The 16,118-nt window shown below is 32.8% G+C and overlaps 2 protein-coding genes across 3 annotated transcripts; one reads left to right on the forward strand and one right to left on the reverse strand.

Annotated features, from left to right (window-relative positions):
• The first annotated feature begins 2,066 nt into the window (after positions 1-2,066).
• LOC111005158 (calmodulin-like protein 2) lies at positions 2,067-3,111 on the forward strand. The gene has a single exon (XM_022276569.2). It carries the CDS (start codon positions 2,224-2,226, stop codon positions 2,983-2,985), a length of 762 nt encoding a protein of 253 aa, XP_022132261.1. The 5' UTR covers positions 2,067-2,223; the 3' UTR covers positions 2,986-3,111.
• A 39-nt stretch (positions 3,112-3,150) lies between these two features.
• On the reverse strand, positions 3,151-6,716 carry BZIP9 (basic leucine zipper 9). Of its 2 annotated transcripts, none has more exons than XM_022276568.2 (6): positions 6,325-6,716; positions 5,581-5,701; positions 4,342-4,498; positions 4,182-4,257; positions 3,695-3,820; positions 3,151-3,604 (listed from the first exon to the last, which is right to left on the reverse strand). In XM_022276568.2, exons 1-6 carry the CDS (start codon positions 6,541-6,543, stop codon positions 3,317-3,319), a joined length of 987 nt encoding a protein of 328 aa, XP_022132260.1. In that variant the 5' UTR covers positions 6,544-6,716; the 3' UTR covers positions 3,151-3,316. The 2 variants fall into 2 exon arrangements, with proteins under 2 accessions (XP_022132260.1, XP_022132259.1); XM_022276567.2 differs by having other exon boundaries at positions 5,581-5,737.
• Positions 6,717-16,118: the final 9,402 nt, after the last annotated feature.

A 16,118-nucleotide genomic window follows, 5' to 3' on the forward strand; every position in this document is an offset into this window, starting at 1 on the left:
TATTGATATTTATAGAATTGTTTTTACATGTATAATTAATATCAATTTTAAAATCGGTAGATATATTAAATAATATAAATTAAAATTTATTCTATAGGTAAATTAACATATAAATATAATTAATTACATAGAGTTCTTTATTAACGTTCGAGTATATTAATTTATTTTAATTAAAAAAATAAAAATAAAAATTGATAAAATAAAAATTATATATACATAAGTAAAAAAATGAATGGTAAAAATGTAACGATAGGTGCCTCACATGAGAATCTTGATTTCTCATGTTTGGAAAGTGTATCCAAAATATTTAGATATAACATCTTTGGATACAGGAATATTTTGAATTCATATAAAACAAATATTGGAATCTAAACGCGTATCCATGCAAATTTTAACTCACAGTAAACAAACAGTTTATATATTTTTTTGTCTTCTTAATTAGAAGAAAAAAAGATATTGTCAAATATAATAATATCTTCCATAAGAAAAATTTATATCCTACCTTTTTATTTGCCTTTATAGGTGGGGGAGGTTGGAGCCTATTATTGAATTGAATTGAAGGAAGCTGTCCGCGTTAAAGGGTAATAATGGAAATATATCTATTTTTTTGTTCTAATTTGATTTGCCACTGAAGAGATCTTTATTTCCTTTATTTTATTTTATTTATTTACTGTTAATGCTTTTCTTTCGAGATTTTCAAGTGTTTTTTTAAGACACAGCTTTATAGATAAAAAGAATAAAGAATTCAAATCTACCATATAAAAAATGATATACCAATTACTTAAACTATTTTTTTTAAAGTATAAAGCACTTAAACTAGCTTAAATATCGACATTGTTTTTTTAGGAAATAAAACAATTGGCATTTATTTTAAAAGATATGTACATAAAGTATTTTTTTAAATAATGTAGGTTGGAGGTTATTTATCGTCTGCCACGTATCAATGAGAAATGAATTCACATGAATGATTCTTATTAATATTACATAAAATCTTTTTGGATCGGTAAGCATTTGTCAAGCCGACCTATTGAATTCTTTACAAAAATATGGATTATGGTAATTGTTATATATTTGATCCTTATTTCGATTTTTAATTTCAGTAAACAACGTTAATAAATCTTTTACTTCAATTCTTGAAAATTTATAATAAACGATATAAAAAAATAACATTCTCATTTCGATTTTGAAATGATTTTCTTTGAATAAATGGGACATAAGAGAAATAGGAGGCAAATTGACCCGCTCCCTCTTTCTTCTTCCCGGCTTTGATTATCAGAATTGTACATGATCTATTGCAACGGGCATTACAAATTATTCTTGAATATAAAAGGGAAAAAAAGGGGAAAAAAAGATCACGTGATGGCCTCAAATTGAAATAGAACAATTGCATGGGGAAGAGTATTTGAGCTTATAATTATAATAAGATGATTAGAATAAATAATGTAACAACAATAATTAATATACAGCTTGGGAACGCGGTTTCTGCAGAGTGATACACATGCAAAAATAAAATAATAACAATATGCACTCTGAATTAATTTAAATTAAAAATATACCCAATAATGCTCCATTAATAAATAAATCGACAGATACGTTACAGATATTTACTTAATTTAAATAATTAATTAGATTATAGATAGAGGCTCGGTACATACACATAACACACACGCTTGCTTCTTGGAAGGTGTATGCATGTCGGAAAACTAGACCTTCGTCTTCTTACTAATCACCCAAAAAATCCGATCAATTCACCCTAATAAAATATGGGTTGGATTATAAATTTTCTTAGATTGGGTTGAATTTAAATACCTTGTACGATAGAAATTATATAAGTTGAGTTGACTCGGTTTAAGAGTTCACCTAAAATAAATTTGAATTAGATTGAACTAGTTCAGATTTATTTTTAATTTTGAAATCGTTTGTTTTACCTGCTATAAAATTATATATAGATATATTTATTTTAATTTTATTTCATTTAGTAATTGTTCATAGATTATTTATTTGAATAATACAATAACATATGAGAGAGTGAATTCGAACTCAGTGCTTTAACTAGTCGAGCTAATTTTGTGATGACATGAATATCCGTACCTTTAATGACAACATAAATAGAGTTGTACCGTCTATTATTAAAAAAATAACAAATAACAAAACTGGAACATTTTAACTCGCAGTTTCACAGTAGAGATTTTCAAATTGGCAAACTTCTCCACATTGGCGATCATGCCGCCGAGAGACAAGCACATCCTGTCCCCCGATTCCCTCCCCTTCATCAACACACACACCCAACTTCCACTTCTTATAATTTTCAATACAACGCATTCGATCCACAAATCCCATTCTATATTATTTCTTCGCCAGCTCTCAATCCATAAATCCATCACTCCCACAACACTCCCACATCGCATTCCAATTCTCCGGCGCAGTTTCCACGCGATGGGCATCTCCAGATTCATTGGGGACTTTTTACAAACACTTGGCGGGGGGTTCCGGGCGGCCGCACAATCCGACGCCCCACCGAGCATCTCCCAGCCCCGCGCCGCCGCCTACGACGACGCCCTGCTGCACGCCCTGATCACGGTGTTCGGGATGCGGGAAAACGGGAGGATCAAGAAGGAGAAAGCGAAGGGGGTGGTGGAGAAGCTGGGGCTGATACAGGGCGAGGAGGAGAAGGCGAGGTTCGATCTGCCGCCGGGGGAGGGCGGTGATGAGGTGGCGGTGGAGGAGGTGATCGGGGAGATGGCGGAGGAGGCGGCGGCGGGGAAGCAGAGCGAGCTGCTGAGGGAAGCGTTCAAGATATTCGATGTGGATGGAGATGGGTTCATAGATACTGTGGAGTTGAAGAGGGTGCTGCAATGTTTGGGGCTGGATAAAGGGTGGGGAATTAGGGAGATCGAGAAGATGGTTAGAGTTGTGGATGTCAATTTGGATGGGAAAGTTGATTTTGGTGAGTTTCAATTAATGATGGGTGTCAAATGTCAATGATTTAAGGATAAATTTCTTTTCTTTTCTTCATTTCATGCCAAGATTCTAGGAAAAAAAACTAGTAACTTTGGCATAATCTCTGTCCAAGCAAAACTTTTAATAACATGCACCAGTGTTGTGTTCGAATCCTTGTAATGTTAATCGCAAAGAGGCAAAGCGACAAAAGAAGAAAAAGAGAGTAAAATGGCAATTCATGCTGACCCAAAACAAGCAAATGGGCAAATACCTGTCTAGAATTAACACAGCAAACAGAAGGTGGGGAAATGGAGGGAGTGAAAGTGAAGTTCTATCATACAAAGCTAAAACAAACACATAATGATCATTAACAGTGCTAATTTCTATGCCAAACCCCAGAAACACAGCTGACTGCTTCGCTGGCCATTCCAGTTTTCATATGCATATCTGAGTTTCCAAGTCCGGTGGCAGTCGGATTCTGCCCGGACATTGTCATACTGGAGTAAGAAACTTCGTCTCCGGGAAGACCGGGCGGCAACGATGCGATATTTGACACCCGTCGGAGTGCCGTCTGTGGCTGCGGCGTGCTCAAATGACTCTGCAGCAGCTGATTTAGGCTGCATGTCATTGAGCCTCTGGCTAATGTATCTTCAGCCAACTTTACCTGAAAACAAACAAAAACTCACATCATATAATATGATCTTTCTTTGTTTCATTTTCTGTAGAGAGAGAGAGAATAAGAAGAAGCCTGTACCTTGGCTCTTAAAGCGTCTACATCTGATTTAAGGACTCTGTTGTTTGTATTGGCATCACGGTATTGCTGACTGGCATCTAAAAGCTGGTTGAACAAGGTTTCATTTTCTCCTTTCAGCTGTTTCACCTGAGAATAAATGACCGTTTTCACTAAACTTCATTTAACACTATTGAAACAAGGATCGCTTTCAACAACTCCTCATAAAAGTCTCGTTTTGGGTTCATATCGGTCGGTCCGTCGGTGTCAATTTTGGTTCACTTAATTAAAAAACCAACAGTTTCGATCCCAAGATTCCAATGGCAATTATGTAGCAGCAACGGTATGGAGACTCTAAACTGACACCAATGAGAAGCAGACTTAAGGTTCAAATAAAACAATATCGTCACAACTCCGTTAATATGGGGTCGGTTGAAAAAGCAATTTTTTGTCATCGTTTGCTTCTAGTATCAATAGAGATGTTGTCGTTTGTAAAACTCTAGATCTATACCTGGGTCTCGAGTTCAGCCAAATGGGCTTGTTTTCTTTTCCTAGATCTTCTAGCAGAGTCCCTATTGGAGATCATCCTGCAAGAGGAGAAGAAGGTGAGAAGCGAATTGAGAAGGTGAGAATTAAAGTTAAAAGTTGAAGTAAAGGAATTAATTAAGCACCTTCTGATTCGCTTCAAGGCAAGAGGGTCGTGTGTGCTGAGTTCACAAGAAGCAGCGTCAATTTCATCATCAGACTGATCCTGAGAGGACCCACTGTTATTGTTGCCTCTTTGCTGCTCTCTGCCCATCAAATTGCTGCCTGATGTTGGGCTGCTCACTGACCACACCAAACCCATACCCAAACTATCATTACTCACACTACACCACACTTGTTTTCAGAAAACTTTCTCCTAGCACTACGAGAGTACACTACCTCTCCCATTTATACAATAAATAGAAGGCCAACGAGAACTTATATTCGGAGACCGACAAACTGAAAAAATAGCTATAGCTATCGATACCATATTAAACCAAAAGCAATAAATAGATTCCACATCATTTTTAATATACTGTTGATGTAACAAACAGTAAATGGGAGGGAGTATGATCTTCTCATAGTACTAGAAATGTTTATATTGGTTTTAGCCAAATATAATTTTAAAAGGTAATTATTATATATGTTTCTTTATTTATTAACATACAAATAATTTTGTGGTTTTTGTTATTTTTTTTTTGTAAATTATGAAAAATTAGATACCATATTATATAGAAGAAAACTCTACATAGCTTTGTTTTGATTGCTAAAATGGGCCCTTTTTGTACATGGAATTTTGTAGTGGATGGTCAGTCCTTTTTATACTGTTTGCAAAAGAAGAACTTTATATATTTAATTTGCAAAAGACTATTAATTTTTCTATCCATATAAAAAGAATACACTGGAAGATCTTGTTTTCACCAATTGGACCAATTATGCTTAAGTTAACGTCTATTGACATGATAAGTCACGAATTGAAAATATACGATAATTTATAAACCAAAATTTGATATAACATATTAATAATTTAATAATACATTTTAGTTTTCAAATATATATTAAACACTTTTTTTAGTATAACCCGCAGGAAGAAGAATTTGAATTCATGATCTCTCGATCGGAGATGTCAATTATTGTCGAACTAAGTTCATATTGACAAATATATATTAAATACTTGCTATTTGGTCCAAAAATTATGCAGTCATAAAACTAAAAAATATTATGTTAAAAAATACACCTTCGTTGTTTCTTACTTAATTAAACTTATTTCATTTTCGTCCTCATCAAGATATGTAGTCTTAAATCTCAATTTCGTCTCAAAATAACTCTTATCATTAATTTTATATATATTTATCTAAATTAAAAAACTTTGATAATGCTCATACCAATGGATGACTGCGAATCCATAGTGGCTGAAATGGTTGAATGCTTAGGAGTGAGATTCTGAGTCCAAAAAGGAGCCTCCGCCAGCCCACCTCCACAGTTAACAAGAGCGTCCACTATCTCCTGCAATTTCCCATTTTCTCTTATTATTCCTCTTTCCTATAAATTAAACCAAAAAAAAAACAAACAAACAGACAAAAATCTGCATGAGCTTTAAATAAAAAAAGAAAAGAAACGAAACTACTCTTAATTTTCTATGTGATACAAAACATTCTAAAACCAAATCACCATAATTCAACAACAATAATTGGCATATATATCAGAAATTGTGAGTTCGAGCTTCCATTCCTATAACTCCTATTTTCTTATTGGAGAGGGTTCTCGATATTTTTTTATCTAAAAAGTATGTATGTGTATGTGTATATATATATATATATATATATATATATATATACTAAAACATATATCTTTACCTTGTAAAATATGCTATATTCATGCATTTAAAAAAATTACAAAAACCATACGTGAAACTATAAAATCTTGAAACTAAATAAATTAAATCAGTGATTTTATAATCATTCACGTTATATAACAGTGGCAGAAATTACATGCTGGACGGCGACTCATCATCGCGAGGCCGCCGGAGCTTAATTATGAAGTGAAACAAAAATCATATTATTCTTTTTTATTTTTATTTTTATTTTTTGCAGGCGATTTATAGAGAAGAGTTTCGGAAAAGAACGGACCCGATTTTTCAAGAAGAAACTGAAATCGATATCGCGGAAAAAGCACGCATCGGCCGTCGTAGGGCTTCTCACTTCGCGTTCGATCTTGAAAACGTCGTCGTTCTGGAGGTCGTCGTCGGCGTCGGTAACTTCGGGAGAGGCGACGGCCTTCTTCAGATACTCCTCGAGAGCCAACTCGGATGCGCTGCGCTTCATTCCGTCGCCAGAGGAGGGGAACATCGTCGTCGTCGGAGGATGATCGGAATTAGTCGCCGGACGGTGACGTAGAAGGAAAGTGTTTTCTTCATTCGGGGGGAGAGAGAAGAGAAGAGAGAAAAGGGGGGAGAGAGAGGGAGAATCGGCGTGATTTATAGGGCTTTTTTTTTGGTTGCAGTGAGTGATGAGGAGGAAGAAGAAGGAAGGAACCGAAGTACGTTGTTTTCAGAGAGGTGGCGTGGGGACTGTGAGCGAAAGTGGACGGCACATGAGGTTAAAACTTCTGACGTGGCGGGGGACGATAATGCCCTCGTGTGTGGGGTTTATTACGAATTTGCCCTGCGCCGGCGGGGAACTTAGGGGCGAAGCAAAGCCGTTGGATTGGGACGAAGTGGGGGAATCTGGAGGGAATCACGAAACTGACACGTGGGGCAAAGAATATGCTGTGTTGCTGTGGGGCCCACATGAAAATCTGATTGACTTCTTGGATTCAATAATCTCCCCTCCCACCCCATTGGCCAACTTGCAGAGAATGATTGTCCTTCTCTTCAAATAATTACCCAATTTAACCCAACTGCTCCCTCTTCCAACCCATCAAAATTTGAACTTTTAATCTTAAAGGTTGGAAGATGATAACTAATGTGCCACGGGTAAGAAAATAGTTAGGTTGAACCAAAGACGAGGTCAAACTTTTATATATTGGTTGATGACTGCTCAACCGCCCATGCCTGTGAATTCAACACTAGAATTTATATTAACGTGCTATATAGGCGGACAACAATTGTAACTGCTATATTCACTTATAAATACTAAAGATAGTTCTATCCTCAGGTACACGTGAGGCTTATTGCAAACAATATACTGAATAGTTTGACTTGAGACTAATTTAAGCTACGGAGTGTTTACCTCTGTTTTGCAGATTCTAATCATTTGATTTTTTCTACTAGGAATCTTCCAAGTGATTAGATTTCGACTAAAATAATCATGTTCGGTTGTAAAGTTATAATGATCCATCAACAAACATTTATCTCATACCGACATTAATTGAATTTAATTGGTTAAAATATTGATACTTTAATTTCTTTACTAGTCATAAGTTTAAATCTTCATCTCCTCATTTGAATTTGTTGCAAGTTAAAAGAAACTACCATTTATCTGATAATAATATGTTAATGATATAGATGGAATAGAAGTTATTGGAAAACCTTTTAAAGTAAATCAATACAATAATGCTCAGAATTTAGGGATACAATAATTTAGCTAGGTTATTTTGGATAATAATTGGAAATTAATAAAGTTGTTATTAATATTATTTGTTAATGGTTAGAATGAGAAATCAAATTCAAATTCACAGCCACATCACAAGGAAAAACAAAAAGAAAAAGGAATAAATAAAGTGATGGTACCCACTACAATCTTAAATGTGTAACTTGCGAATATTAGACATGTATCAACATTATTCTCGATAAAATTAATAAATAATAATAATAATAGAAACGAGAACAAAAAGGAGTTTGAAATAGTCGCCATAACTTTATATCTCCTATCGATATTGATAATTGTCATTAATAATAAAGTGATACAGATTCATATATCTAAAACCATTATTAATTTTATAAATTTGAACCAACATAAGTATAGTTCAGCAGCCATAATCGAAAAAAAAAGCTATAGATTTAAAATAAGTTAATATTTTATGATATTTAAAATATATATCTTAGATCATTATAATTATTAAACTATACATTATAATTATTTGGAAATTACGATATTGAAAAAACCTACTTTAAAATATAGAAAAGATGCATGAACTGTTGGTAAGAAGAGAATAAAAACATATTAAACTGAGAGCGAATAAGAATATTCTGCCATACTATGGTAGAATAAATAATAATATTCACAAAACAATGTATTAAATTAAAGTATATTCAAAAAAATCATATAAAATATAATGTACACTTTATATAGTAAAGTGGGTACGTTTATATAACTTAGACAAAGCACACTAGGCATGCGTCCGGCTAAAGGGGCATTCAAACCCCAGCAAAAGCCTTTTCATTTTTGTAAAAGAAGGAAAGCAAGAGCTTGTCCAATGAAAAATTAAAATGAAGGGATTCTTTTTTTTTTTTTCTTCTTAGTTTGAAAAATTGAAAATGTATTTTGAATTTTCGAGTAGTTTTTTTTTTTTTTTTTGACATGGTTCGACAAATGATAAGGTGTTTTGACTGGTAAAAGATTCTGAATATAACTTTAATATATATGTAGAATCAGTAGATGAGATATCGATTCTGCATCTTTAAAGTTACAAAACCTCGGTGAGGCGCATGTAATAATGTAGGTAGTGGATTTTCTTGAGTAGGCCACTTTGCAAATGGCATAAATTTCTCTAGTTTAATTTCGAGAGCACGAGTACAAAATAATATGCTAAAAGGTTTTCTTTAATATATTTATTAATTTTTTTATTTTTACATAAGAAAACATTACAAAATATTTTTCTATAACCCTAGCGAGTGGTAATAATAAGAGAAATTCCACTATATTATGATAATCAAACCATTCGAATTCTTTGCAAGATCAAAGGACTTGAAGTTCACATATCATCGATCTCGTTACACTTGCCCTATTAAACTATCCCACTTTGTTAGAAAATAATTCTCGAATCTATCCTGCATGTCAAAAAATACATTTGATCCTCGTACTTTTGTTAAAGTAACGACATAGTTGTTTGAACTTTAGTTTGTAACATGATTTAGTCCTTGTAATTTTAAATTAATAACAATTTAGTCCCTACATTTTAAAGCTTGCAACTATTAATTATCCATACTTGAAAATTCTTATTAAAATTAGGCGTCAATTTTTATCCTAGGACAGTTTAGCTTTTGTAATTTATGGACACATTTGATCACCTATGATCAGTTTCACGATAGAGACTAAATCTTTACAAATTTTAAATAATAGGGTTTAAATGGATGGTTACAAACTACAATTAAAAAAATAAATCATTGAAATATTTTTTAACCAAAAAAATGTAGGTGGTTAATTACATTAAAACCCTAAAAATGTATAGAAGTACGAGAGAGAGGGCCAAAAAAGGGTGAAGTTGAAAGGGACAGACACCGACCGAGTCGAAAGGAAATAAAAGAGAGGGTGAAACCCCTTCCCACTTACTTTGAGTTCTTAATTTTCACAACTAAACTTTTGCCCTTTTTTTTGTTTTTTTTCTTTTTTCTCTTTATTTATATTTATATTTTAATTTTTGCTGCTTTATGTAGCTTTCTCTTTTCTTTCTAGTCATACCTAACTTTACACACACAATTACCAAGTTACCCTTCCAATTTTTCTTCTTGGAATATATAATTGCTTTCTAGTGGTTACCAATTCACATATTGTGGTGTTATCTTTGCCTTTTTTTCTTTTCCCTTCTTGGAAGGAAGTTTGGCAAATTTAATGGTTTTGTTTAATCTTTGTGTCATTATTTATAGCCATTGTTATATTAACCACTCCCTCATCAAGTTTTTAATGGTCCGTTTCCTTTCTTCCTTATTCAATCGCGATCAAATCGGGTATCGTCATTCAAATACAGTAATATATCTCAACCTCATCTCAAAGTTATCCACGTCTCAACTTTATTTTCAATTTCTCCCTTTGAGAATTTTCATCTTTATTGTATATATGAGATAATGCTATGATTTGGTAAGAGAGATTCTTAATTCATCAATAATATACTATTAGTTGTTAAATAATATTTATTTTGCCAATTTTCTCAACCAGTATTTTTGGAGAATTTGTAACTACTAGATCAAATAATTTATCCAAGTTCAAGATGTGGCTAAATTGTACCGCTAGATATGGCAAATTTATGGCCATTAGAATCTTACACTTTGTTCAAGGTCAATATGTGGTGACCACTAGATCTTACACTTTGTCCAAAACCGCAAATTTGTGGCCATAGAAATTTACTTGAAGGGCAAGTATCTTTGGACCATAAATAGGTGGGAACCTACGGTTTGCAATCCATCCCAAAATCCCCAACTCTAAGTGAGATAAAGTGTGAAGCTCGGAGAGTTTCTTCTTATATGAGAGATTTTGTTCTCTATTTGAGAGAAAGTTTGTAACTCCTAAATTTTTATTGAGTGAAATTCTTCTATCTTACCCATGGTTTTTACTCTAATTCATTTAGGGATTTTCCATGTTAAAATCATTGTATCTTATTCTTCTTCCTCATTACTTATTCTCAATCCATGTAAAATAGCTATTTTAGCTACGATTCAACTCTATCCAGTCCCAATCCTATCCAACACGTGGTATTAGAGCATGTTTTTTGGTGTTAATATTTACTTATCATTTGCTCTGTGGTTGCCACTCTAAAAGTGCATCCTCCATATCATAAAATAAGTTAGATATTTTTCATCTTTATTGAAAGGCACGAGGGATTACATTGGGTTGTCAGGTTTAAATAAAGGATAATACTTTATTTTTACATCAGGTTGGGTTGGGTTAACCGAAAATTTATATGGGTTGGGTTGGGTTCGTCGGGTTCATCGGGTTGTCGGGTTTTTTGAACACCCCTAAGTGGAAGTCACAAATGACAAGTGGAATGAGATGGACGAGAATGCTATTGCAAATCTTCATTTGACACTGATAGATAAAGTATTGTAAAGCATAGAGGAGACGAAAACAGCGAAGGAGATTTGAGATTATCTCACAAAATTGTACAAGGAGAAGAAAACTACAAAGCACTTCACAACAAGATTTAATTTTCCTAAAGAGGAGATTGTATACTCTTCGGATGTCAATCTACTCGAATGACAGAGCACATTAACGCGTTGAATACTCTATATTTTTCTCAACTCACATCATCGGGTTGTAACATAGAGCCAAATGCGAACGTGCTGAACTTCTACTTCAAAGTCTTCCTAATTCGTATGATCAACTTGTCATCAACCTAACAAATAATGTTCTCACCGACTATCTAAACTTCGATGTTATTAGAGTTGCTGTCATGGAAAAGGAAAATTGGCACAAAAACAAAGAAGATAAGTTGGCGAGCCCACAACAAATAGCGGCTCTGGCAGTGACAAGAGGCAGCTCAATGGAACGTGGCTCAAGTGGGAACCAAAATCAAGGAAGGTCAAGAAGTAAGAAGAACATAAAATACTACCACCGTGGGAAGAAAAGTCATTTGAAGAAGGATTGCTGGAATCTAAAAATTAAAGATTTCAATCTGCAAGGAAATGTTGCAAGCACTTCAAATGAGACATGGTGAGTTGAAAATAGAGAGAATTTTTTCCTACAAGATATCTATCAGAGAGAGTTTGTAACTCCTACTATTTTTAGTGGAATTCTTCTACCATTGTCCATGATTTTTATCCTAATTCGTTTAGCAGTTTTCCACGTAAAATCTATATGTCCTATTCCTCTTTCTTTTCTTCTTTTTCATTACTTCTTCTCCATCTGTTGTAGCTATGAGCCTACTCTATCCGGTCCCAATTTCATCCAACATTGGTAATTAACTTCGAATTTTTATTTCTATAAACAATTTGAGACACACATTCTTTAAAAGTATGCATCAACGTTTATTGTTCTCTCTTTTCTTTTTATCATGTCATCCCCATGACTTGTATAATAGTATTAATTGGAATTTATATGTATTTTTATTAAATTAAAATGTTAGTCCATATACTTTAAAGCATTATGCCTATTTAATCTTATTGATCGACTACAACAAGCTCGCGACTATAATAGAAACAAACGGTAAGCTCTTCGGGTTCTCTCTCGAGCGCGAAAGAGAGATTTGACAATTTCGAATGTTCCAAACATGACAAAGCGTGCATTCACGTCGAGGAATCTCGGTTTTTGATGTTTGCTGTTCGTCTGTGCTTGCTGTCATGCTGGCAAAAGCAGGGATTTCGACCGCAAGCAAAGATCATATAGCCTAATTAACTGCAAGTTGACATTATTTTATGAAATTCTATTATGTAGTTTAAAACGTTTCAATTTCGTGTATTAATTTTTTTATTATGCTTCTATTTAGTATTTCTCGTTAGCACTATTAATAAAATATTGACATGATCTACTCTTACTAAATATAATTTAAATTTTATGCACCATAATTGAAAATTTTTATGACATACCAATTAAATTTATAGATTAACCTTTTTTTTCTGTCCTCATAGGTAAAAATTTTGTCATATACATTGGACGATATGGTTGTCTTGCCCAACTTAACCCTTTTTTTTTTCCTTTCCCATTAGTGAGTTGACATTTAATTGGTGGGATTCGGACCATCCTCAAATTCCATATTTGGGATGTTGTCCACCCAAGGTTTTGGAGAATGTCCAAATCAAATTTCCAAATTTTAGACTCCATTTAGGTTTGAATTTTAATTAGTCTACTCTAATTGAAGGTGAAGGATTTGAATCCAACCTGTTGGGGATTAAAATCAAGTGTAATCACTCAGCCTTCTTTCATTGTGACGCCTTTATTCGGGCCTCAAATTGGTCACACCAAATGACGAAAGAGACAATGGCCCACGTGTCTAGACGTTGAGGTTAGCTTGGTTCTGATCGAGGGAAAATTCCAACCAAATAGAAAATCTGCTCACAGTCGACAAAACCTCAATTCCACTCGTGGAGGATCTTTTAACTGTCGGGATAAGATCCACTAAATGATAAGTACAGGTGCCGCAGTCACAGAGTCACGTTTTCTGATGCTCCTCTCTATAAAAGGTGGAGCTAACCCTAAATTCTCAAAGATACCTCAATCTCTTTGCATTCACTTTAGCTTGATCAGCTCAACACACCAGCTCGGATGAAGTATTAAAGTAAGACGTAGAGTGTACGTGGTCAAGCATCATATCGATGCAAGATTTTATTTGCATATTGCCAACTTACATCACGTCAGATGGCTTATTCATGTGTTATCGCGTCCAGAGTCGCGCATCGAACACAATATAAAAAAAAAATTATAGAACTGAAACGTGCTCCATGGCACGTAAAATAGGAAATCTTACTATTGAGTTTGTTGGAATAAATTTAAATCAAATATTGAATTTATTACAAAATATACTTATAAAGTAAAAGTATTGTGAGGTACCAAAATTTTGATAATGAAAGTTTTGAAGTGAGATTCCTTTGTCTTTTCGAGGGAATAAGTTTCCAGCGAAAATTAGGAGTTTCCTTTTGATGTGAATCATAAGCCTTGGAATTATTGCTGCTTGTACTAAATATGGTTCTCTTATTTTCCATTCATGATAAGTAAATGGACCTAAGAGTCTATTTTCCTATTTTTATACATTGAATTAAAATTAGTAATTTTATTTCAATATTTTATATTTTATATATGTACGAGAGGTTAGAAATTAATTTTGTTGGGTGGCATAAAACAACTTTCTTAATAACATTGAAATATGAGACATGACATCTCATATTTCAAAGTTTCAAAGTCAACCTCACTTAGACTCCAGTCTTAATAAAGGCCGAGCCAAGTATCAAGCGAAACCTACCCACTACCATAGATCTTATGTCTTGAATATTGAAGTGGTAAGTCGTGATTGTTGTGTAGGTCCTACACGTCAATATCTATAAGTACAGAGAGACTTCATACTCAAGTACCTGAATTTGATTGCTCGTTCTAAAATCATACAAGCTCGAATTTCACTTGACATTGTTGTTTTATTTTTCTATGCAGATTTTCTTCATACCTCTCAAATCCAATCTTCTGGAATTTGCCATAAAAAAATTTAAAAATAAAGATATTAGAGATTCTAAAAAGTTATTTAATCCAAGACTAATATGTACAATAAATGCCATTTAATCTTGATAGGAACACTGATCTCTTTTTAAATCAAGCTATGGTGGGAGTCGGAGAGAAATGATGAAATTTAAATGATTATTTTCTTCTGAATTTTGATCCAAATAGGCCTTAGAAAGGGCCCATATAAATAATGGGCCAATGTTCAGGCCCATTAGCGCCCTAACTCTCGTTGCCATCTTCGGGAAAATATCACCTAATCATGAACTTAACATTAAACTTCTTTTTTTTTTCTTCTGGAAGTTACAATGAAGTTCCCGAAAATTTTTAGTAGAAATTATATATGTGGTAAATTATATTCAAATAGTTGTTTAAAAAAATGCACTTTAATGTTAGCACAGTCACAAGAGGCTTTGGTGTTATATCAAATACAAATTGATTGAAGGTTAGAGATTGTACGAATCCCCAAATATCAAATACAAATTGTATTTAGTCCACTAAATATCATTTCTCTGAAAATTTCGTGCGAACAAATGATCAGCATGGGCCCTTTGTGCGGAAAAAAAAAGAAAGAATAGTTTTTTAAAAAAATGATAATAAATCACAAGTTTAAAATTTGAATTTTTATTATATTTTTTCCTAAAAAAATCACATCAAAAATAGAAATTTTTACTTAACATATTAATACCTTCACCGCTATAATTATTATTTATTTTATTTATTACTACATTTATAGCAATTGATTATTACTTCCATTATTTTAAATTATTCGAAATAAATGGTATCATTATCATTATTATAAAGTGTTATATATATCTACACTTTTTTTAATTCAACAATACATAAAAGATGGAGATTCTAATCCATAGCTTTTTGGTCGGGAATATATGCGTTAACCAATTTTATTGAACTATGTTCAGATCAGTATATATACTATTTAGTATTATAGTTGTGACCTTTAATTTCTTTCCTTAAGTATTGCAGGGCCAATCATGTCATAAATTGGAGTGTAGACACTTTTTTTTTCCTTCTTTTAAGATTTGACATTGATAATGTTAAAAACTTTTGCATTTTTCTAATAATGAATTCCTATACAACAGTATGCTACATATATTAATAACCAAACTTTTAATTTGATGAATCATATCCCTAATCATTATATAATTCAAATGGTTGCAATGTTGCTTGTATTCAAAGAAATATGATCATTACAATACTACCCTAGTCATCAAATTTAATAATTATCCCATCAAATTTATTGAATCTTTATGGAATTTTGTAATGTTTATCAATTTTTTTTTCAGTACAAAAATTTAGGGATATGAGAAATCGAACTTCCGACCTCGAAGAAGAACATGTCAATTACGAGTTATGCTTATATTAACTCTAATGTCTAGTAAACATTGGGAGGCGAGACAAATTATAATTAAATTTCTTCTCTTTCTTTTCAAAAAAAAAATCCTCTCTAGAAAAACAAATAATAAAATAGTGTCCTCGCTCCCACATGGATATAGGATAGTAAAGGAAATAGTATTTAATCAAGTTCAATTGTTGTACTAAAAAAAATCAATTTCAATTAAGAAATAATTATAATAATTATTTTATCCAACTAATTAAAATCTCTCAATTTATTCATTAATTAATTATCATTCATAATTAAATAATCCTTTCAATATAAATTTAAAAAACTTAATATTTCTTTTATGATTAAAAATTTGATACATGTTGAAGATTCTAAGTGATTTTTTTAATGGAGTTAAGAATATTTTAATAATAGACCACTGCCAACTTTAAAAGTAATATTCTCCAAAGCTTAGAGAGAAAGTGAAGGATTGAAAGAACATAAA

This window comes from Momordica charantia (assembly GCF_013281855.1).
Source record: "Momordica charantia cultivar OHB3-1 chromosome 8 unlocalized genomic scaffold, Mcharantia_2.0 BLBB01000008.1, whole genome shotgun sequence".
NCBI classification, from domain to species: Eukaryota; Viridiplantae; Streptophyta; class Magnoliopsida; order Cucurbitales; family Cucurbitaceae; genus Momordica; species Momordica charantia.

Excerpts from the sequence above, each read along its gene's own strand:
- BZIP9 (XM_022276567.2), bottom strand. The coding sequence starts at position 6,543 with ATGTTCCCCTCCTCTGGCGACGGAATGAAGCGCAGCGCATCCGAGTTG. Across the intron at positions 5,738-6,324 it reads GTTTCTTCTTGAAAAATCGG|GAAAGAGGAATAATAAGAGA; the intron begins GTCCGTTCTTTT and ends TTTAATTTATAG. Across the intron at positions 3,605-3,694 it reads TAGACGCTTTAAGAGCCAAG|GTAAAGTTGGCTGAAGATAC; the intron begins GTACAGGCTTCT and ends GTTTGTTTTCAG.
- LOC111005158 (XM_022276569.2), top strand. The coding sequence starts at position 2,224 with ATGCCGCCGAGAGACAAGCACATCCTGTCCCCCGATTCCCTCCCCTTC.